Source organism: Silene latifolia, chromosome 10 (assembly GCF_048544455.1).
Source record: "Silene latifolia isolate original U9 population chromosome 10, ASM4854445v1, whole genome shotgun sequence".
Classification (NCBI taxonomy): Eukaryota; Viridiplantae; Streptophyta; class Magnoliopsida; order Caryophyllales; family Caryophyllaceae; genus Silene; species Silene latifolia.
In genome coordinates this window covers 19,614,170-19,637,143 of record NC_133535.1, presented here as the reverse complement: position 1 = coordinate 19,637,143, position 22,974 = coordinate 19,614,170, and the positions used below count along the sequence as shown (strand labels likewise).

Sequence of the window (22,974 nt, the reverse complement as noted above, 5' to 3'; positions counted from 1 at the left end):
GAATTAAATTCCTACATGAACCAAACGACTCCTTAATCTTCAGTTTTTTTCTAAGATGAATGCTAAGATGAATGCATATGTTGCAAACTCTATGAGATTCTGTGAATTGGATAAAGGCGAACATAAGTTAAGTTAATATTGTTAACTATTTCTATTCATGTTAGGTGAATTTCATTAACTAGCTGAACGCCTGAACTTAGTTTGAATACAATCACATAACCTAGGAAAACGGTAACGAACAAGGTGAACAATAAGCACCTTTAGCATTGTTAACCTTAGTTCTCCACAAACCAAGGATATCTTAATTAGTTGATGTTCGACATTCTTTTTCTCAATAAATGCTTGATTGTTTTTTTTTTTTTTGAAGAAAAATGCCTAGGGGCATTACTCAATTAATAAATGATCAAAAGCAACAGCAGCGTTAACAGAGGGTGGAAGACCATCCTCCCATACAACCTTTCCTACGACACGTGGTACACAATGAGCTAAACCATGTGCAACACAGTTATTGACTCGACTTACATAAGACCAAATAACAGACTCGAAATTCAAACTAAAAGTGACTATATCATCTAGGAGTTGGTGAAACATGCTCCGACCCAGCTGTTTGTCGCGAATAGCTTCTATAACCGGCAAGCAATCACTTTCGATTTCCACCTTACGTATTCCACGTGCAGCTGCTTCTTCAAGGCCATCCAGAATCGCGGTAGCTTCTGCAAACTGAACCTCCCAGGTCCCGTCCTATCGACACACCCACATTACACGGCCATTGTTGTCCCGACATACAATCCCCGTACCAACCCCTTCATCCTCTTTCACTCCCGCATCCACATTGATTTTGACAAAGCCCACACGCGCCGGTCTCCAACCCGTATCTTCCTCCCTTCGAGCTCCCTCCTGCTCACGTCTCATCCCTTCTGACCTCGTCCCCTCAATCCCAACACCCTTGTGAATGACATCGGTCGCTCGTCTAACCACGTCCTCCGGAGCCACATCCGCATTATCAAATACTACCTTGTTATGATGTTCCCAAATAGCCCAACACCCTACCATCAAAGTTACCCCTTCCTCCATGCACATATTTTTCCAGCACCCTTCCACCCATTCCTTCACGTCCTCTCCCCTACCTTCCGTCATCTCTCCCAACCCCAAGCCATCCCAGACCCATTTTGCCACCCCACAATCCCGAAATAAATGAAGACTCGACTCAAGATTAGAATGACAAAAAGGACAAAGAGAGTACTCACCTCCAACTCGGGCAGCGATGTTAGCTCTTGTGGCGAGCGCTTAACTACACAGTTGTCAGAAGAAGAGTTTCACACGGGGCCAAACCGAAAGTTTCCAAAGCCAATTCCAGAGCCATCTTCCTCTAGCCCAGTCCGATCCACCAGCCATATCTCCCAGCTCCCCCACCAACATCTTATACGCACTCCGAACCAGATACAACCCATCCTTCTCAAGCCCCCAATACCAGATATCAGACGGTTTATTCGGACTAATCTGAATATCAAGTACTCGCTGTACATCGAAAGGAAGGAGGAGTTGATTCAATTTTTCTCCATCCCACGCAGCTGCATTCGGCATCATCAACTCGGCTACAGACATACTCTCCAACCCTTGTGGACACGGTGAAATAATCCGGCCCGTATGCGTATTGGATAGCCACGACTGACCCCACACCCTTGTCGCAGTACCATCCCTAATATGACTCCGTAGGCCGCGCTCCATCACCTCCCTTGCTTCCAAGATACCTCTCCAAGTGTAGCTGGGATTATAACCAAGGCCAGCCGTCATAAAATCATCATTAGGAAAGTATCTCGCCTTCATTAGCCGGGACCACAAGCTAGTAGGGTTTGTTATCAATCTCCAAGCCTGCTTGCCTAAAAGAGCGAGGTTAAATTGTCTGAAGTCCCGAAACCCCAACCCCCCTTCTCCTTTGGTTCGAGCCATTTTCCGCCATGACCCCCAATGAATACCTCGCTTGCTCTCATCGTATCCCCACCAGAAGCGTGCTACTATTGCTCTTAGCTCATCACAGAAATTTTCCGGAATTTTAAACACACTCATCACATAGGTAGGGAGTGAATTGGCCACAGCCTTTATAAGAATCTCCTTACCAGCCCTTGACAAAATTTTTCCGCGCCAACCCTGTAATCTTTTGCTAAAATTATCTCTAATAATGTCAGTAATCACCTTCTTGGACCGTCCTACCACCATCGGGAGCCCGAGATAACGAGCATTTTTCGCAACTTCCTCTACTCCCAGCCTAGCCGTCACAGCATCTCGTTGGCCTTGAGCAACCCCCCTACTAAACACAACAGTCGTCTTCTCTAGACTCACCAGTTGCCCAGAAGCCGCTTCGTATTGTCTTAATATATTATTCACAACATCAGCTTCATGTATCGTTCCCCGGACAAAGAAAATGCTATCATCGGCAAAAAGAAGATGTGAGATAGCTGGTGCCGCGGCCGATACACGGATACCATGAATAGCCTGATTTTCAACTGCCCTGCGTAGCATATTGGACAACGCCTCAGCACAAAGGAGAAATAAATACCGGGATAACGGATCGCCCTGTTGTAATCCTCTACTTGGCCGAAACTCAGTCGAAGGGGACCCATTAATAAGGACAGAGAAGGTCACGGTTATAACGCAGGCCATAACACGCTGAATCCAACCCGTATCAACCCCATAGTCATCAACACCTGTCTCAGGAAAACCCACTCCACTCTATCATAAGCCTTCGCCATATCAAGTTTCAGCGCCATGTACCCATCTGTCTGTCTGTTATTCTTCATAAAATGGAACATCTCAAAGGCAGTTAGAATGTTATCCGTAATCAGTCGACCGGGAGTGAAAGCGCTCTGCTTTTCCGAAACAATTTTCCTGAGAAACAGCTTCAGCCGATTTACTAGGACTTTCGACACCAATTTATAGGCCACATTGCACAAGCTAATGGGTCGAAAATCCCTTATTTTACCTGGCGCCTTCTTTTTCGGTATAAGAACAATATTGGTCTTATTTAGACTATCTGGGCTCGTATTCCCACGCAAGATATCTAACACCGAAGCAATCACCTGCGGGCCAATTTCGTGCCAATAAGACTGAAAGAAAAGACCGTTCATACCGTCCGGACCCGGGGCTTTAAGGGGATGCATCTAATTAAGGGCCTCCACAACTTCCTCTTCGCGATAATCCATCCGCAGCAGTCGGTTCATCCTGTCTGTGACCCTCCCTTCCAAACCCAGCAGCACCTCGTTAAAATTTGTTGGCTCATCTGACTTAAAAAGCCCCTCAAAATAATCCACAACCAACTTCGCTACCTCCTCGTTCCCTATGCATTCTCGCCCATCATCATCAATAAGAAGAGGTATATAATTCTTACGCTTTCTTTCCCCTGCTTTGGAATGGAAAAATTTTGTATTTCGGTCCCCATCTTTCAGCCATAAAGCTCTAGAGCGTTGCCGCCAATATTGCTCTTCTTGCTTGTATAAACCTGCAATTTCCGCAATTAATTTCCTCCGTTTTTGAACCGCAACATCTGACCTATCTCCTTCATTTAAACGAGTCAATTGTCTATGTTTCGTCTCCAGAGCCCGGTTAGTCTTGCCAATGCTAATTTTCTTCCAAGCTTGGAGCTCCTTCGCACATGCCTGAATCGTGGAGACCAAATCCCCCTGCCCCTTTTCCACACCTCGACACACGGCCTCCTCACACCCCTCCTCTCCAACCCAAACTTGCTCAAATCGGAACCTGCTTCTCGTTTTCCCTCCTATCTCACGTCTATAAAAAATCAGCTTCAGCGAAGCGTGGTCCGACCATTCCCTGTCAAGATGAAAATTCTTTGCATACGGAAACATTTCTAACCACGCCTCAGAGCACATAGCGCGGTCAATCATTCTCTGTCTATTGTTATCTCCAGCTTGGCCATTATCGTAAGTAAAAGCATAACCTTCCCATGCCACGTCTCTTAACCCACAAAAATCGACAGCTGCTTGGAAATTATTCATCTGCCATTGTGCCCGACTTCCACCTTTCATCTCTGTAGAGTACAAAATTTCATTAAAATCTCTTATGCAAAGCCATGGTAGCGAAGATTGTCCGTTTAGCAGCCGAAGTAAATCCCATGAAAGATGTCTGTCTGACACATCTGGCCACCCATAAAAACCCGTCACTCTCCACTCTTTCTCCCCCTCACGTACACGAAAATCCATGTGGTGCATAGAGGCCGACACAAAAGAACAGTCGAATTCTTTTTTCCACATGAAAGCAAGACCTCTCGACCTCCCAGCACTATCCATATCAATCCCATAGTACCCATCAAGTTTCTCTCTTACCCTCCTCATTTCACGACCGCAAAGTTTCTCTCGCTAAGAAAAATCATGGCCGGGGCTTCCCTACGAACCACAGTGCGTAGGGCATTAATCGTGTCGGGGTTGCCCAAGCCCCGACGGTTGAGGCTTAGGAGATTCATTGGGCCTGGCGAGGTTGAGTTCTCTCAATCTCCGCCTCAGGTATCAAGATGCCCCCGTCTAGAGTAACTTTATGTCGCTTTTCCCCCACTAAATAAGCCTCCTCCATTCTACCACGCTTCCCTTCACTTACCCCAACTAAAGCACTCCCACTGCTTTCCCCACCGCCAACTCGTGCCTGCTTCTTCCATTCTCTTTTCTTGCCCCCAATCCCCCTTTTACTGCCTCCCCCATCCGCCACTCCCCTCTGACCAGCCAGTTCCCGTATGACCACCCTACTACCCACATCCAACTCCATAGCTTCATCTCCCTTCTCCCCCGGATATCATTCACCTCACCCTCACCTGCCACTGTCCCCGTCCCCTCCTCCGTTCCTTCCACCCTTCCCCCATCCTTTTCTCTTTCCACATCCTCCGAATTATTAACCTCCACCTCATGCTCTGCCATCTCACGGGTCCCAGTCTTCTCATGTTTCTTCGAATTAGCAATTCCATTTTTAATTTTTAGGTTCAAGGCAATAGATTGAAGACGTTCAGTCATCAGAGATATATCGTTATCGGCTTCACGCTTCTTTTCGTCTTCAAAAACAGAGCTCAGGTTCCTTCTTGCTTTCCCCGTACCTTCGTTTGCAGTCTTAGTAATCTTCCAGGGAGAAGCTCGCAGCCACTCCCCAAAAGGTAGTTCATCATCCTCATAAGGGCCGTGTTCGCAGTCTTTCTCCCCATGCCCCATCACCCCACATCCGTAACAAAATATGGGTAATCTTTTATATTTCACGTCAAAGTGAACAACTCTTTTGTCTTTCATAGTAATAGGTATTGTAGTTTGCAGTGGCTGCCGAATATCACGGATAATACGAACTCTTATTGCCCTATTAAGTTCACAATTCAGACCATTATCAGCCTCCAGGAACGTACCAAGACTCGCCCCAATTCGCCGTAGGTTAGCTTCACTTGATCTCCCCGAGATAGGGAGGTCATAAACTCTTGACCAAATAGGGAAGTGATAGAGAGGTACATCAGTAACCTTACCTGACTCATTGGGTTCGTTGAAGCACCATACAAACTTCTCGAAATGCCATGGTTGGCCTTCCAAAACCCTCGCTTTATCACGTTCTCCATCGAATCGAAACACGAAAGTCTTCTCTTTAGCATCCACCACATTACCAGTGATAGATTTAATCGGATTCCATAATCGCACCATTGTATCGATGGCCGCTTTCACGTTAATCGGCCTCGAAGCCCACAACTTCCCGACAAGCATAAACTTTCCACGAGATTCATCAGGTTCCTCCTCCCAAACAAAGCCTCCTCGATCATCCCTAGACCCCTCAGCATCGCTGCTCATCGGCCCCTTTCCCTTTCGGTTCGAATCTCGTGTGCTACTCATCAACTGTACCTGCATAAAGAAACAAACGACACAAAAAAACAAAGCAAAGCCCTAACTCACGATCGAAATCGTGAGAAAAGCCCCGAGCGAAGAGGAAAACCCTAAGAGCGATTAGACAGAAACCCTAGGAACCCTAGACTTTTTTTCTCTTTATAAGGGTTTTTAATTAATGGTAGATAAAAAATTGAGATGGTGGCAATACTTGAAACTCAATGCCTGATTGTTTTAATTACTGCTCAATTACACTATGTAACGAAATAATGTCTATAAAACTATTTTACGAGATAATATCCGTTAAATAGATGAACAAATGAACTTTTGTTTTTGTTTTTGTTTTTGTTTTAGTGCTCTTTATACTATTTAACGAAATAATTTTCATTTGAAACTAATAACGCGCTAAGGTAAACGTTTTCATTTTTTTCCTGCGTCTTTTTTTGCATAACACAGCGGACCACGGCTTCTTGATAAATTATGAAATTCGACTTCGATAGCAAAGGCGCTGTCCAATGGATCACTCAAGAAAGACATCAGCAATCACTGCGCTACCGCTTGGAAATAATTCTATGTTTAGCGTTGTTGATCCATCTACGTGATTGTTTTGTTGGCTTCTCCTATGTTTAATCAAGTATCAAGAGATTATTTGGAGCATTATCTTATGAGTTATGACATAAATTGGGAGAGACGATCACTAAGTTATTGAGAGACCAATATTTCGTACCCTTTTATTTGTATTTCGTACCCCTTTTGTTGTTGATCGTAACATAGTAATTTCGTACATATTTACATTGAGTAGGTCTCCTGAGAGACGATCCCTTACTAAGCTTTGTTGAGACTTGAGAGACCATTTTACTATTTTTAAAAAAAAAGTGGTACTAAAGGTAATAAAATAGGTACAAATGATGAATAATGATAAAATGGGTACATTTATTATGTAAATAGGTACGAAATTACGATGTCATGATCAACAATAAAAGGGGTACGAAATACAAATAAAAGGGTACGAAAGATTGGTCTCTCAATAATTTAGTGAGAGACCGTCTCTCCCAACTTTTAGTGTCCCTTTTATTTGTATTTCGTACCCCTTTTGTTGTTGATAACATAGTAATTTCGTACCTATTTACATAATATATGTACTCATTTTATCATTAATCTGATTTGACTATTTTATTATCTTTAGTACCACTTTTTCTTAAAATTGTACAATGGTCTCTCAATAGAACTTATTAAGAGACTATCTCTCAGGAGACCTACTCAAAAAAGAAAGAGGAATTGAAGAAGCAAAGCGAAATTTTGTTGTAGAAGAAGCCGAGAAAGAGGGAGAAAGTGCGTTAGAAACGCTCAAGAATCCGAATAAAAAAAAATGAAACAAAAAATTGAACCTATCATAACGACATTTTTTTTTTTTTGGTGTGGAATATTACGGACAACATTGTACGAGTAGTATAAGAATGCATAATATGGAGCATAACTTATTGTAAAAAATATACAATGGCCTTGGCATTAAATATAATGTTATAACTAGTTTTAGGCCCGTGCAAAAATATGCATGGGTATATATTTCATGTAATAATAAAATAACATAATATGATGTTTATAATAATAATAATATAATATTTTATAATTATGCCTGTGCGGATAGAATTTTACGGGATTTAATATTTAAAAACTTGAATAAATAAGGTACTAATAAATTTATCATTTGAAAAATTTAAATAGTTTTGAAACTCTTGCATTTACATATAGAAGAACTTTATTTTCAAACTAAAATCAGAAATATTAGAAGAATTAATGAAATGAAGAAAATAATGTACATATATACCGTAAACACAGAAAATGCAAAGAAATGGTGGAATGTCAATGGCAGTGGGTTCCGGAGCCACAAATGCGATTTGGTGAATATATTTTAACATGGACGACATGAAAATAAACGACAATATTAGACCTGTTAAAATATGACTCAATTTTTTTAGGGTCAAACACCCATAAATCTTGACCCGCGATCCAAAATGACCCTGAATCCGAAATGACCTGTTATTCTAAGGCGAAAATCGACCCAATCCGTTCGACCCGATGGGTCAAAAATAAATGAAGAATATTATTAAAATAATATTTTTATTTTATATTCGAAATAATAAATATAAAATATAGTATATTATTTTTATATTTTTAATTAAAAAATTTATTTAAACGTCAATTATATATAATTAAATAATAAAATAATTATTAAAATAATGAATATAATAATATTATTAATATTAAATATAATTTAATTTTAAAATATGTTTTTCGGCTGGAATATGGTAAAATAAAAGACGTCATAAAGTTTTATCTGACCCGTATTCTGACCCTAATCTAACCCAAGACACGTATAACCCAACTTGTAAGGCCCGACTCGAGACCCGACCCGTTTGACAGGTCTACACGACATTATTGTCCACTACGGTAAAACAAAAAATGCAAAAGATATAAAGCACAAGCAAACCAAATAAGCCCAAATTAAAATATGGACAAACAATATTACTTATCTAGGAGATTCCTAACCCAGTATGTCTCATGAGAGTCCGTCTCTCACTAATTTACTGGGAGACATAATAGGGAAAAAAGAAATTCGGTGCGTCCCTCACCCCATCATGTGAGAGGTCTCTCAATAACGCTATTGAGAGACCGTCTCTCTGAAGTTTTTGTGTTCCTAACCTAGAAGCTCACATTTAGGCCGCCTCACTCCTTCATGACTCCATCTCACCTCATCTCCCCATCTTGTTCTTTTTTTTTTTCCCTAAACTCTCTACATCCTTTTTTTGGTTTTGCAATAAAAACTCTCTCTACATCCTATCATTTAATCTTTCATCCCTCATATTACTCAACTTAAACAACCTTTTTCATCTCTTCTCATTTAATGCATAAAAAAGCTTTTCGATAGACCAAATTAACAATTCTATTTAAAACTACAGGATCAGAATTGAAGTTTGAAGTTAATTATTATAGAAAACAATTAGAAGAAATTCTTGTATGCATGCTCCAAAACTTATATTGAATTTTTTTTATATTCACTTGCATGTATTTTTAAGTGTATATATTTTTTTCAATTTTTATAAACTTTATATCGGTAATTTCAAATTTATTTATTTTTATTGTCGTTATATATTTTGAAGTGGTTGTAAATATTTTTTTTTGGTATTTTGTAAATTTGTTTCCATTGTACCGTATCTACCTCTAATACAGTATAAAGATGCATTTTCATAAATTGTAGATTTACCTAAATCTGGATACTTCATACAATATCTATATTTGAAATAAATTGTCAATTTTTGGGTTTGTAGTGCATTTCATAGATTTAATCTCATTATTATTTTTATTATTTTTATTTATTTTTATAATAAATAATTTAAATTCTAATATTTTTTATTTCTTTTTTTTGTAGCTAATCAATTGGATCTGATGATAGTTGTCATTTAAAAAAAACAAAAAATTACGAAATTGAATTTGTTCACAATAGTAATTGAAGCCCAAATTTTCATATTCTGTTTTTTGTACTAAATCTCATCAATTTAATGATTTTTTAAATTTTTAAATATTTTTAGTTACGTTCATTAAGTAATTTTACAGATCTATTTATTTTTTTTATATTGTTGTTTAGCACATAAAAATATGTCAGATTTCCCTTTTTTATGCATGTATTATGTTTTAGTTTATGATTTGATGTAAATGAAAACATTTTAATATATACATAGTGAAATTCTGAAAAGGGGAATGAGAGAAATTAAATAACTGAAAGTGAATGTGGGGGATTGATTTGATGAGAGAGGCTAATTAATTGTCATATAAATCATGGCGGGGTCCACTTGCAAAATATATCCCTAAATTCAGCAACCAATGAGAAGTCACGAAAAAACCTACCTTTTATACTAGGTAGATATGTGAAATAAAATATAAAACTGTGTGGCAGCCTTAAATATGACCGTCTAAAGTTCATCCCAATAATCAGCTACATTATTTAGATGACTTATATCTTTTTCTAGATATGAACAATTTGGAGATGTGGCAGTCGTAGACTCGTAGATTTGAGTAGATGATCTTGAGCCTGAATGGAAAGAAGATTACCATCAGCTCCATAAGCATAAATTGTATGGTCGATTGGGAGACCCAGACTTTGAAACATTTTATATACCTTCTTGCTATGCTCATACGGAATCCAAAGCCAAGAATTATGGTCCGGAGACATTTCAACTTTCTCATCTTCTTGGCAAAGAATTACGAATTGGAAACTTGGTTTAGATCTCTTTATCTCAGTGCACCATTTAGGGAACAAATGCTCCCACTCAAGTACCTTTGATGAATATCCCAAGTAAAAGAATACATCCTCATCAAGGTGCAAACAAGGCGGTAGCTCACAAATCACTTTCTTCTCTATGGTGGTGGAGCGTACCCTTTCTACAATGTTCTTATACAATAACTTTTTAGAAAAAGGAAATGCGACATCTCCGTAATCATGATAAATATCAGCAGCGTGGATATCCAAAAACCCTGGACCAACAACAGTCAACCCCTCGAATGAATGACAATTACTAAAACATCGTAACAAACAACTCATACGACATTCTAACAATCTGTGATTCAACCCGTGATGCTTTAACCCCTTCCTACACATATCCCGAATACAATCCATATATATCATATCAGCACCGATGGGGAAGACGACCACAAACTCAACGTCCTCATGTAAAGACCACAAATAATGAAGGAAATGTCCAAAAGAGGATCCATCGCCCAACAAGTATAACCAGACATACTTTTTGGTAATGTTGTAAAAATACATTTTCTCTGCTGAAATCCCCCAATCAGGCACAGACATTACATCACATGTGTCAGTACACAATATATTTTCAAGTAACACACCTCCGTCAGGTATTACAGCCCTTAAACTATTAAGATGTCTTTCATCGGTGTATGGATAAAAGTGAGCGCCATAATCAGTCAATAATGTAAGTTGTCTTTGCAAAACCTCTCCATATGGGGAAACGATTAGACATTTACTATGATAATAGCCATATATGCCCATGGCTCGTAGGAGTTCCTCGAACATGAAACATCAAGAATAGGGATGGCAGGGCACGAGAATGCGGAGAAAAAGTGGTTGAAACAAGTCTCGACTATCTGATGTTGTTCAAACTCAGGGAAATCAGGCCTCATAGACGTCACCAACACAAACTCAAACTTGTTTACTGCTCTACTTTGTAGTTCACGATGGGCTGCAATTACGTTTTTGCATAAATCAGCCATAGATACATCTTTTGTTATTGGTATATAAAATCCAATTATAACAATGTATTTTCCGACGAGGTCATTGACATATACTTTTCCTCCATTATTGCGGATCAAATAATTTCTGGTGGGAGTAAACAAACAAGACAAATCAAATTTATCACCAATTTTAATTTCATTATTTTTGTCACGAGCCTCGTAATCTTCACGACTGATTTTGATTTCTGGTGAATTCTCATCGTAATCTTCGTCACTAGACTCGTAATCTTCACGACTGATCTGTGGTGAATTCTCATCATAGTCATCATCGTCGTCGTCAGAAGTATCATGAGTTGCATGAATATACTCCCGATCATCATCTTCTTCCTTAAAAGAAGAAGACTCGAAATTATACTGAAGATTGTTTCTCTTAGCAAGGGAAGGAAAATATGAATCAAGTTCCACCATTTCTAATTTAATTCGTTGTCTTAGATCCAAAAGAAATTGGTATTTTGTTTGTTTTTGTTTTTCTGTTTCAAGGCAATAGTAATGAGCTTTGATGGTAAAAGGGGTATTATTTATAGGCTTTGTCTTTCCTAATTCTATTAGAATTTAGAAGAGTCGTCCGGCTTCTTCCTAAATCGGGTGTTTTACTTCTTATTTCACATGGTATTATCTATCTATTGTTTTAAGTTTAAACGGATGACTTGTAAACAAAAGTAAAAATGATAGGGATATTGCAATTTTCCATAACAATATCATTTATTTATTTTCTTTTTTTACTTCTTATCTTATGCCTAGTGAGCATAGGTTAGAAAAATCCTTTTGGACTAGGCATAGGATAAAAACCCGAAAAAAATATATATAAGGAAAAGCAAGAAACAATATATTTAACTTAGAATTGAGAAAAGAGACAACAGCTATCATCATCTATTACAACAACTGTTTTTTGTCGAATATGCCTTGATCAAATTAGTAAATTGCAGAAAACTAATTTGGTGCCTTATTTAATCAGTATTCCCATTTGTAAGGCACATGGAAACTTCACTGTATAATATTCAAAGTTTCTAAATGCTTAATCAAAACGTTAACCATTGAAAACTCTTATACCCATCCATATTGTCCTAAATGATGTTCCTTAAAAATTAAACCCCATTGACCCAAAACTCGTTTATTTCTTGAATTAAACTGAAAAATCAGCAAAACTAAAGTCAATAAATTAAAAATCATGGTTATAGGTATGAACAACACCGCCTACTCAAAACCTCCATTCATCATTAATAATCTTCAAGGTATTACTTCAAGAACATCCATTACTTCAAACTCAAGTTTCCGTCTTCAACAACTTCAATATTTCTTTCATTCTACCTCCACCAATCTATATCCAAGGTAACGTGTTTGTTTATTATATGTAAGCTGTATTTTAATCAAACGTATAAAATTAAACTCTTATTGATTATGGAGTATCTGATTACCGTATATTCTAATAATGTTGTAGGAGGATCAGGTTAATGAAAGTTCGCGGTAGTACTGAATCTGTCCCACCACCTTCATCAACACCGCCTTCAAATCCTTTTCCAGGCTTGCCTGGGTAAGTTCATTGTACAATAATGTTTTGAGTAAGTCTTGCTTAAAACGGGTCGGATTTTAAGACGGGTCATTGTGTGAGAGAAAATGGGAAGAGGGGACAAAGGTGGGACCCCCCATGTGCTTCTCCACTCACCCTAAATGGGTATTTTGTGAGAGAATATGGTATCCGTCTTATTAATAAGACGGATACCTTGGTCTGAAATAAGAATTGGGGTAATGTTTTAACTTTAAATAATAATCGCAATTTGAATTTAATGTCAAAATATCGACTTGAAATGTAAGGACATATAATAAAACAGAGGGAGTACATGTTTAATCCGTCTATATTTATACTGCACTAAAACGTGTTCAATCCGTTGATTAACACTAATCTTATAGCAGGAAGGGATGGATAGCAGGATTAGTAATTTCACTCTTAATACCATTCTTGAGGAACAAATGGGGTCCCTTATTTTTCTTAAAAGGTAAACATTTTTTTAATTTGTAAGTAAGTACAATTACATCCATCATGGTAAATTAGTGTAATTACTAATGTTAAGTTGGTGATTATAGCGGAGTTGGACAAGGATATACAAACACTAGAAGACGCGGTAGAGGTGGTGGAGAAGGTAGCAGAGGAGGTAGAGAAGTTGGCAGAGGAGGCCGTCGAGGATCTTCCTCAAGGAAAGTTGAGAAAGGTCGCGGCTAAGGTTGAGCATGTGGCAGAGTTGGTAGCTGAAACTGCTCATCTTGCAGATTCTGCCATTGACAAGGTACCTAATAATTAATTAAATAATTAATTAATTGTTTAGATGATGGTTGAGTAGGTAATTGCTAATCTCATTTTAGAGATTATTGAATTACATGTTGTATATACAATATAGATGTTCAACTAGCCGAATTTCTAGCTGACACCATGTTCACTTTGGCCATTCAACCAATTAGTTTTGGACTTTAGAGGCTACCCCGTAATAAAATACGGAGTAATACGAGTATTTTTTTTTTTTTTTTTTTGGTGTGTACAATTTGGTTTAGTCCGAATTTGAGTCGGGTATGACTGTTAGTACGGTTGCATTCCTAGAGCTCAAACACAAAATCTCTTGGTGAGATTTTGAATCTACGACATTATCCACAATTCCACACACCCTTAATCGTCCGTCGAGTTATATTCACTCGTTTATTTAGTTGAAATTGTATAGATCTGCATTGAAATATTTAGAGATTTACTGCATGAAAGAAATTTTATTTTTATTAGTATGTAATTGAGACTTGTATATATCTTTTCATCTTATCTCTTAAAAATCGTTAAAAATATCTACATTAAAATATAGGACTCTTGAATCCCTAATTAATTCCTACATTTTAGTAAGTGACAAGAGACAACATCCATAGTAGACTAATCTACGGTTGGGGGACGTAAACTTATTGACGTGGATGCAAGAACAAGTGAATGTGTCTCTAACAGTATTCATAAATGTAGGTGCAAGAATTGGAGGAAGAAGTGGAATCATTTGTTGCGAAAAACAAAACCAATTTAGATAAGAAAAGCGACTCAGTACACGGTGATACAGATTAAGATTTACATGGATCTTGGTAGGCGTATAGTTATTCACAACAGAACACTTACATTTCTGTAATAAACTAGATGATTGCCTATATTCATTCTTTTCATTTTGAAAATTGTGTTTGAGTGTTATAATGGATGCGAGAAAAGACAAATAAAGAACAGTAAAAAAAATAAAATACATAGATTTACGTCATTCATTAACGATGTGCTAGCTACGTCCACAGGACAGAAGGGAGGAGAATTTTATTAATTTTGACGAGTTTTTCAGATTGTGATATGCATAATTGCTAGGGTGAGGTTTAGAGAGTTTATATTAGTCCCGAATGCATAATGATCCCGTCGTAGTCATTCGAAACGACGACTAACAATTAAAGGCACAAGTTCAACATCGAGTAACAAATATGGCATTCTATATTCTGCGTTATTATACTTAGATTACGATCTAATGGTTGGTAAGTTCAAAAACTAAAAATTAATAGGGAATACACTATGTGATAACTGTTGATAAGAATAATTAGCTCACTAATTATTCTCCTAATATCTTGCTAACATATTATTGTGTATATCTTTTAGCTTATTTGTCTCCTTATTTGTAGAGCTAATATGATCCCTTTCCCATTGTATTATGTAACTATATAATGCATTGTATTACGTTAGCCATAATCATTCAATATAATTATACATTTCACAATAACATATCAAGAATAAAATGACATTAATAAGCAAATTGTTCGTCTTAAAACAAGAAAAGTACCTTGAGGTAGAGGTTGTAACTATCCTTATTAACACTTAGACGAATTTACATCCGCATGCTTTATTATTACCAGGGGCGGAACCAGAAATTGCTAGCTACTAGGGCTAAAATTTATAACTTCTAAAAATTGGTAAAAAAAAAAAATTAGATGTCCGAAATACAGGCTTATCTACCACTGTTTGACATTATCATTAAAAAATAATGGGTACAACATAATTAAACTCGATTCAATAAGGTTTAGCCATTTCAAACTTAGAATTTTAGATCATTTTTTTTCTTTTATGCATCATATTTTTATGTTTGTAGTTCTCGTTTCATGAAATGACGCAACACAATTTCGTATCTCATTAAGTTGACAAGCGGCAAATACTCTTTTCAAATTGCAGACTCTCGAAAACACGGCAGTTTGAAAAAAAAAAAATCGTCGTTTTCTAATTTCGGAAATACGAGTTATGGTCACTTACAGTTTTTCGTTTCGAAAAAATAGGCATTTCGTGCAAAGTAGCAAACCTTAAGGGCAACACGTGAATTTTTCGAATAAACAAAGAATATTAATGATATCAATTGTGTAATTAATTGACTTATTATATGACATTAGGTGTAAAAATAGACAAAATTAATGGTGTAGGAAGGAAAGAAGTATACGTATTCTAGGCAACAAATAAGTACCTAGTAGTCTAGTAGACCCACAATATGTAAAAATAAAAATTTAAAAATATTTGTTTGAGTTGGGAGTCGAACCCCCGCTATTCAAAAATCTCCTACACCTACCTTAAGGCAAACAGATCTGCCTTTGGTGCAAGCTTGTCAGAATGCCTTCTTAGACTTCCTAATTTTTATTTAACTGAAACAAATAAGAGTTCGGTAAATCTGGAGTGCATGCTTGTATATAATTGAGTTTACTAGTTCTGAAAACAAATTATTACTTGTTTATCCAATAAGTAAATTTTGTATATACGCGCGGTATCTAGACTAGCATCCCCACTAAACTAAAAAAATAAGAGTTACTCACAATTTTCCCGCTCAATTGATTGACAAATATGGTGGACCCACATTGAAATTATGACTTTTAATTTATTGACTAAAGATTGCATCCGCAGAATAAAATATTACAATCAAATCAAATGCCAACTAAAAACAGGCTTAACACTACCATTATTCACGCTTAATATACCCGTAGTATACTAATTTGTTCTTTTCTAAGTTGGTGGTTGTAGTTGATAAGGTTTCAATTTTATTTGCTTTTTTTTTTCTAAAATAAATTGTCCTTTTTTTTTAAAGTTAACTAATCCTTATTAATATGGGTTGTTCTTAATAAAGGATAAGGAATAAGAATCAATAATTCTAATTTTTCCTATTAAAAATAAAAGAAAAAAGAATATAAGGGTAAATAGTATTTTTAATTGTTTGTAAATCGTCCTTCTAGATGTGTCGTATACTGTTTATATATGTTTCCGTTATAAGGTCAATATGCGCTTTATAATAATAGAGTACTGACCCTATATTAAATTATGTTATTCTATAATAGTCAGCTATCATTATTTTTGATAATAAAAATAGGTTCACACAAAAATAACTTAATCTAAAAGTCCTTTGAATAGTAAACCTTTTTTTTTATAATTTTACTAACATTATAATCAGTACATTACAACATACTATTATAACTACAAGTCATTTATGTAAAAAAAAATTAATTTTTACAAGCTCAATTAATTTAACCCTCACAAATGCCGTGCTTTAGCACGGGATCTTAACTAGTATGAATAAATAAAATGGTAGCCATGAATTAAACTCTCCTAAATCCCGCCACAAACTACAAATACACAATTCACCACAATCAATAAATGTAAGCGGGAATAAAATGAACAAATTTAATCAATTCCAGATAATAATTCACTTCCTCTAGAAAAGTAGCTAGAGAAAAATCAGAAAATGAGTCGTCTCAATTGTCTCTTCCCTCCCAAAGAGTAAAAGAAAGTAAACAAATGATCCACGGCACTACGGCAGCCGCAACTCTAAGCACCGCCATTTGTAGCGTTGGCATCAGGGGGACTGGCTATGAAGAAGGATCCATCGGCGACGGCGGATGGTCCGGCGACGGCGGCGTAAGGTCCGGCGGCAGGTTCGGGGGCAGAATAATAGCCATCGTCGGGGTAGGCGACGGAAGATTGAGCGACGGTGACAACGACAAGGAAGGCAAAGAGGGTCATAATTAGTAGTTTTGCCATTTTTGTTAAGATTAATTATTGATTAAAATGAAAGTGAGAAAAGGTGAAGAATGAAAGACGAAGGGTACGTAGTGGCATGGGTTTATATGGAGGTTTTGGAATTAGTTTGGAGATTTATGTTTTTTTAAGACGGCAAGGATGGTAACTCATTCAACGTTGCCATAGTTACCACCGTCGTGCTATCAATTATGTTGGTTGATGAATTCTTTCAATTTCATAGCTGTACCAAGGATCAAGTGGTTAATTCACTGGATGAATAAGATTGGTCAGTGGAAATGTTGCAATATTCGAGTTACACAATTTTGTTGTCAATTTCATGGCGGATGTGCCTATGCTATGCGCAGACCTAAAATAAATGTGAAAATTATATACTCCGTATATTTTGGTTTATTCGGTTCGGGCCTAAAATAACCGGTCTAGGATTGGACCGGACCAAAATCCAAAACTTTTAAAAATAAGGACCGAAGGGCAGTAACGAAAAGAATTCGGTCTGGTTCAGTTCGGTCCATTTTACCGGTCTAAACCTAAACTTGCTCCATTGCTCGCCCTAAATAGTCATACCTTTGAGATTGATACTCCTCGCTATCAAATTAGAATAAACCCAAAAGTGAAAATAATTATAGCATGTTGTAAATATAAATTTTTACAGCAACTCTTTTATAGGACCGTTCTATAGCATAGGACGAGCCCAATAGGAGTAAGTAGCCCAAATACAAGATTACATCTTACAACAAAAACAAAAGAAAAATAAAATAAAAGCCTTCTAATCCTAGCCAACAAACACGCGACAAACAACCACCTCGGTAACTATTGCAGTCCTCGTCCCCGCCATCTCCACCACCACCGCCTCCGATGTGTTCACGACCCACTTGCTCTCTCTTCCATGGACCATGAACCAATGGTATAATAAGAAAAACGCCGATGAAGTCACCAAATGCCGATTTTGGATATGAAACTTGAAGTTTCAGATTTCAATGAATACATCTAGCTTTTTGATAACTATTATCTCAACTTGAATAATCAAAATGTTTTAGATTGACAACTTTGCGCTTTAATTTAGGAACATGGGTTTTTAGTTTTTAAAATACTCATCCATGGTTTATGATTTAACCCAAAAATTGATTTACTTATCTGGCTCATAAATTTTTTATTTTAAAAACCAAGATTTTTAACTTCAAAACTAACAATTTTAGTATTGAATTTTCCATATATTATGGTTGATTGACTAATGGTTTTTTCTATAATTTTTGTAAAGTAGGATTTTAGATTAATGACTAGTAGTTTTAGTTGACAACTTCATCTTCTAATATTTGGTTGTCTTTTTAATTTCACAAGTGTGAATTCCATGTTCCATGATTGATTGTTTTAATTAGACAACTTAGTTAATTGAGTTAAAAACTTACAAATTTGTGATGAAAGCATCGACGTCTATGAACAAGGCAGATCATAAGGTATTGACGGCGAAGGCGGCAAATCCGATATTAAACTGGTGGCTTAGGGGATTGACGGACCTATGGTGTGTGTGGCACTGGGAAGTGGGAAGTAGAATGGATGCGGAGAGAGTGAGAGACGGGGTGAGTGGTAATTGTGAGAGAATGAGAAAAAGAGTGGGTTTCATTTTATTGGGCTTTGTTTTAGAATATAGTCAGTGTTGTGGTTAATGGAGTGGTCTTATGGTATGAGACGGTGAAGATTTTAGGTTGTTTATTCATGTGTTGGGGCCAAGCTATGCGTTAATCTCGGACATACCGGCTTACTCTATTTCTTTGTAGTTTGGGTCACAAAGGCTTAGTCTTGGATTGATCACCTTTTGAGGCAAAGGAAGCAACCATATCAAAGAGTCAAGGTGAAGATTTCATGTTGTTTCAACCAAGATAAGAAGTCCATCTCAAGCAAGCAATGACGAGTGAAGTTTGGAAAGTAAAGAAGGAAGCAAAACTTGGAAGTTCATAGGGGAGTCCCGAGATGGGGCGCAGCCTGCGCCATTCCTGCGCAGCCTGCGCCACCTTCAGAGTTTCATGCGCCAGCTTATTTTAAAGACGGGCTTAGTTAAGCAAACCATGTTTTGGGCTTGTTTTTGGAGGATTTAACCTAGAAAGGAGTGCACCCCTATATATACTCCTCATTTTGAAGACCTAGTGATCACCTAATTATTGAATAATCTCTAAAGACTTGTAGTAGCAAGAACACTTTATTTTTGGGTAAAAGTTGTAATCTTTTAGCTTCGGATGTTCATCTTTCCTCATTTCTTGGGTTTTTCTAAGAAGATGGAAGGCTAATCTTTCCTTTGCTTGATGTAATTTGATCAAAGTATCCAACTTTGATATTGTAAAACTCTTAAACCTCTCTTAATTTATCTAATACTCTTTTCTTGTGCTTAAATTCTTATGTTGAGTAATTGAATGTTTGGTTTGATCATCCTTGCATGTTATTTACTTGACTAGTGCAAAATCCTAAAGAAATGGTTTAATTTAGTTGGGATTGTTGAAGCAAGTTTGTTGCTTGTTGACTTGGTTTAAAGAATTCATACAACAAATAGGAAAGTCTATGTCATTTGCTCATTTGTATGGTTTAATCTTATGAGGAATTGATCCTAGCTTCATCTTTTGGTAAAATTCTTAATGCTCATGCTTAATCTCTTTTCATGGTTTAATGACTTGTTGTTTAAGTTTGAAGGGTATATGTAGATGGTTTAATTTACATGTATCAACATCTTGAGGTGATAGTATTGGCTAGATATTTGTAAGAGAGTAAAAAGAGTCAAGTTTTACCATTGTTGGGTTACTAAGAGAGAATTATATCAAGTTTTCCCCTTTATATTGAATCTTGCATACTAGTTGTTTGTGGAATTGTCTCAATAGGAAGATCTCCAATCTTTGCTCATATTTCCATGTTTGTTTCCCAAAACCAATCCTTTTTCATCTATGTTCCCTACTAGTTGAGCTTTGTTAATACCCATCGTTTGTGATTAGTGCCTTTTGTTAAGTTTATTTTGTCATTAGGATCTTAATTAGTAGTAGAGACCCATTTAGTAGTCAATAGTTTACAATTCAAGTTTTTAGTTGTTAACCCTTCTCTTGGGTTCAACCCCTTTACTTCCACTTTACTATTGTTTTAGTTTAAAGTTAGTAGAGTCAAAGTCTAGGGTATAAATTGTTAATTTGATAGGTTAATTCTAGTATTTTAACGACCTAGTATTTACCGAGTCAAATTTTGGCGCCGTTGCTGGGGAAGGGCAACATAGCTAGAACTTGAGTTTGTGAATTTATGCTTAGTTGTTTTATTACTCCTCTTGTTGTTAGAAGTAAGGGGAAGTTCTAATTCGTTTTGTGTAGTGTCAAGGTTTATGTTTAATTCCCCACTAGGTAGTGAATTTACTCCTGTTGAAGAGGATACATTCGGAGCTTACTCTTGGTTATTTACAAACCCGTGGTATCGAAGACCACATAGAGAAGCCGAAGTTGAAGAAGAACCACTTTCGGTAGACCCTATTGAAGTAGAATATCCAAGAATGGCTAATGATACTAGAACCATTCGGGAGATAAGAGCAAGAAATTATGATGAACAACCATTATGCATCACATACCCTCCTTTGGGGGCAAATGCCAACTTTGAACTCAAGGGTTTCTTCATTCACAACTTACCCAAATTTCATGGGCAAGCGGGAAATGATCCTAACCGGCACTTGTCGGAATTTCACATGATGTGTGAGGGAGCCATCCCAAATGGAGTGACGGAGGATCAATTCAAGCTTCGTGCCTTCCCGTTTTCCTTGTTGGATGCGCCCAAGGATTGGCTTTTCTATCTTACTCCGGGGTCCATAAGAACTTGGAAGGAAATGAAAGCGGCTTTCCTTGAGAAATACTATCTCGATTCGCGCCACAACCATGCAAAAAAGGCAATCACCACAATAGCCCAAGACCATGGGGAAACCATGTATGAATATTGGGAAAGATTTAAGAAGTTGGTGGCTCAATGCCCATACCATGGGTTGAGTGATGATGACCTTATTGTCAACTTTTATGAAGGTTTAGTCCAAGATGATCAAAGGATGGTCAATTCCGCCACCGGGGGAGGTTTGGAGAATTTTTCCATAGCGGATGCTAAAGAGCTCATTGAGAGACTTGCCTCAACCACAAGAAGTTATGGTAGAAGTCAAAGGGGATCAAGAAATACATCTTCAATGGGAACCTCCTCCTCATCTACTCAAAATCTTGAGCAAAGTGTGAATGACTTGACTCACTTAGTGAAGAATATGATAGTGAACAATCCAAACAAAGATGGGGGTCAAGGGAAACAAGTGGAATGCAACTATTGTCAAGGTCCTCATTTGGAGGAAGTTTGCCCCATTATGATCGAAGAAGGAATTGGAGTGGAAAATGTAAGTGCAATGGGTTATGGAAATTACAATGCTAGGAATCCTTCCGGGGGAGGATACTACAATTATGACCCTAGTGGTAATACTTACAATGTTGGGAGTAAGGACAATGTTCGACTTGGTTGGGGTGGTGACACCTCAAAGAGCTTTGTGAATGGTCAATTCAACCACTTGAGGGACCAAAATTCCCGTCAAGGTCAAGGGTCAAACTCTCAAGGAAATAGGAATGGGAATTTCAACAACCAAGGTAGAAATCAAAACCAAGGTCAATCATCCCAATTTGGCAATCAAGGTAACAACACCAATTCTCAAAAGGAACCAAGTGTTCAAGACTTGCTAAAGAACATTTTTCAAGAGCAAGTTAAAACAAACAAGCGGTTTGACAAGATTGATGCCGACAAGGGTGTTAGTGATGCCAAGGTTGCCAACCTTGAGGTCCAACTTGGACAAATTGCCCAAGAACTTGCCAAGCAAAACCAAAGGAATTCCACTTCTATTCCCTCCACTACATTTTCTCCTAGAGAAAATGCTAGTGCTATGACATTGAGGAAGGGGAGAACCTTAGAATCCCCTCCCAAGAATAAGAGAAGGGGCAAGTCACACGAAAGGGTTATTGAGATTGAAGAGCAAATTGAAGAAGAGCTTGTGGTTGAACAAGAGAAAGGGTCATCTTCAAAAGCTAATGAGGAAAAAGAAAAGAGTCCTTTGAGCATTGACAAAGGAAAGGAAGGAAGCACCAACACAAATGATCAAATTGAAGAGATTGAAAAAGAATATGAACCGGAGGTACCATTCCCAAGTGCCCTCACATATCCCAAGAAGTTTGATAAAGACTCCGATCTTTATGAAACTTTTAGGAAATGTGAGGTCAACATTCCTCTTTTTACTATCATCAAAACCGTTCCTAGGTATGCAAAGTTTCTCAAAGAACTTTGCACCCCTAAACGGAAGCCAAGGAAAGGAGTTGAAAGAGTCACGGTTAGTAGGCATGTCTCGGCAATTTTCAAACAAGATCTTCCCAAAAAGTGCGATGATTCGGGCATGCTAACTATACCGTGCTCGGTTGGAGGCAAAGCTTTTGCTAGAGCTATGCTAGACTCGGGGTCCTCTATTAATGTCATGCCTTATTCCATTTATGAGACTTTAGAATTGCCTCCCTTGTCTAAGACCAATGTTGTGATCCAATTGGCGGATCGCTCTACAATTCACCCCAAAGGTCTTGTAGAAGATGCGTTGGTAGAGGTTGATAATTTCATGTTTCCGGCCGATTTTTACGTTTTAGACATGGAACCGGACTCCAAGGCTACACCCCTTTTTCTAGGGAGGCCTTTCATGAGAACCTCCAAGACCAAACTTGACATGTATGATGGAAATTT

At 37.4% G+C, this 22,974-nt stretch overlaps 2 protein-coding genes and 1 long non-coding RNA gene across 3 annotated transcripts; 1 reads left to right on the top strand and 2 right to left on the bottom strand.

Moving 5' to 3' along the window:
• Positions 1–384: 384 nt before the first annotated feature.
• On the bottom strand, positions 385–1,137 carry LOC141607239 (uncharacterized). Its single transcript, XM_074426600.1, has 2 exons — positions 787–1,137; positions 385–741 (listed from the first exon to the last, which is right to left on the bottom strand). Exons 1-2 carry the CDS (start codon positions 1,135–1,137, stop codon positions 385–387), a joined length of 708 nt encoding a protein of 235 aa, XP_074282701.1.
• Positions 1,138–3,158: 2,021 nt separating this feature from the next.
• On the bottom strand, positions 3,159–4,346 carry LOC141607238 (uncharacterized). The gene has a single exon (XM_074426599.1). It carries the CDS (start codon positions 4,344–4,346, stop codon positions 3,159–3,161), a length of 1,188 nt encoding a protein of 395 aa, XP_074282700.1.
• Positions 4,347–13,078: 8,732 nt separating this feature from the next.
• On the top strand, positions 13,079–14,384 carry LOC141608270 (uncharacterized). Its single transcript, XR_012526978.1, has 3 exons — positions 13,079–13,156; positions 13,245–13,444; positions 14,152–14,384. It is a non-coding gene; the product is annotated as an uncharacterized LOC141608270 (long non-coding RNA).
• Positions 14,385–22,974: the final 8,590 nt, after the last annotated feature.